This window comes from Triticum dicoccoides, chromosome 1B (assembly GCF_002162155.2).
Source record: "Triticum dicoccoides isolate Atlit2015 ecotype Zavitan chromosome 1B, WEW_v2.0, whole genome shotgun sequence".
In the NCBI taxonomy this organism is placed as follows: Eukaryota; Viridiplantae; Streptophyta; class Magnoliopsida; order Poales; family Poaceae; genus Triticum; species Triticum dicoccoides.
The window spans coordinates 403,715,901-403,717,189 of NC_041381.1; the positions used below are offsets into that span (position 1 = coordinate 403,715,901).

The window sequence follows — 1,289 nt, forward strand, 5'->3', positions numbered from 1 at the left end:
AAATCACCAAGTACTGATTTAAAACCATAAATAGATTTCTCTGTCACACACCTCATAGAGTAGACACGTACGTGCGCGAGGGAATCACACATCCTTATAGAGCCATTAACTAATATGCAATCAGCATTGCTGCATGTGTTTTATGAATGCATTATCGTCAGAGAAAGTACAAAAACATGCGACTTGGTATAATGGTATATATGAGTCACACGAACTTACCTGACAAAATGCAACGCCTGCATGCACTCCGAGCCGATCATCCTGCAAATCGACAGACGAACATTTACTAAGCACACTTTTTTGGATGCCGAACATGGGGCTTTTCCTCTGCGAAAAACGAATTTATGGAGCCGCAGTTCCATTATGGTGCAGCACCGTCTTACCTTTTGCTAGACTAAAAATGACAGGACATGTTGCAGTCCAATTCCTAGTTCCATAAGGTGCCGAACCTTTTACGAAACATACGAAAATGGAAGTTCTTACAATGACCGTCCAGCACGCCGGACCAAGAACTTTTAGTACATTGCCACCGTCGGTCAAATTCGTAAGATGCCCAAAGTAGTTCATGTAGCGGTCTGCATTTTCAGAAAGGCGAAGCTGCTCCTGTTCTGAGTGCGCCTGTATAGTCACAGAGTAGGTTGCCATCTTAGGGCCTGCCACTACAGAAAGGTCCAGCCGACCATTCCCAATATGCCGTGGCGAAATTCAGTAATCTAGAAAATCGGGACCTTATCCACTTAAAAGTGCGGATCCTAAAGCCAACCAACGGTTCCGATAACAACCACTAGAGCTAGTGTGGATAGCAAATCCATCCTCTCTCTCTCTCTATATATATATATATGTGTGTGTGTGTGTGTGTGTGTGTGTGTGTGTGTGTGAGGGAGCGATTGGATTGGATCGACAGAGGGGGGGTTTTTTGAGAAAAAAAAACCACTATCATTAGCCCAGCTCGTCTGGCCCCACAGCCACGCGGACGATAATTCCAGGCCCAAGTACGATCATCTTCAAGGCTTCCCATCTTTTTAGATGGGAGTTTCATGGCGCTTTGAGAAATCATGATAATGTTCATGCCGAAAAAGAATGACAATATGGCTCCTCTAGTCTAATTGCGGCCTTTTTGCTCAAGTTTTTGCCTCTTTGGAGTATTCTTTTTTCTTTTTCGCGACAAAACTTCTGATCATTCATTTTCAATCAGAGTAGTACAACAAACATAAGAAATAATAACAATTACATTCAGATCCGTAGACCACGTAGAGAGGACTACAAGCACGGAAGCGAGCCGAAGACGC

General features: G+C 43.7%; 1 protein-coding gene across 1 annotated transcript in view; it reads right to left on the reverse strand.

Annotated features, from left to right (window-relative positions):
* The window catches only part of LOC119305722, a 1,078-nt gene extending 583 nt beyond the window's left edge, over nucleotides 1-495 (reverse strand). The window contains exons 1-2 of the mRNA XM_037582170.1: nucleotides 220-495; nucleotides 52-129 (exon numbers count right to left, since the gene is read on the reverse strand). Coding sequence (XP_037438067.1) covers nucleotides 52-129; nucleotides 220-362 — 221 coding nt within the window. The 5' untranslated portion in view covers nucleotides 363-495. The remainder of the gene's footprint in view (nucleotides 1-51; nucleotides 130-219) is intronic.
* Nucleotides 496-1,289: the final 794 nt, after the last annotated feature.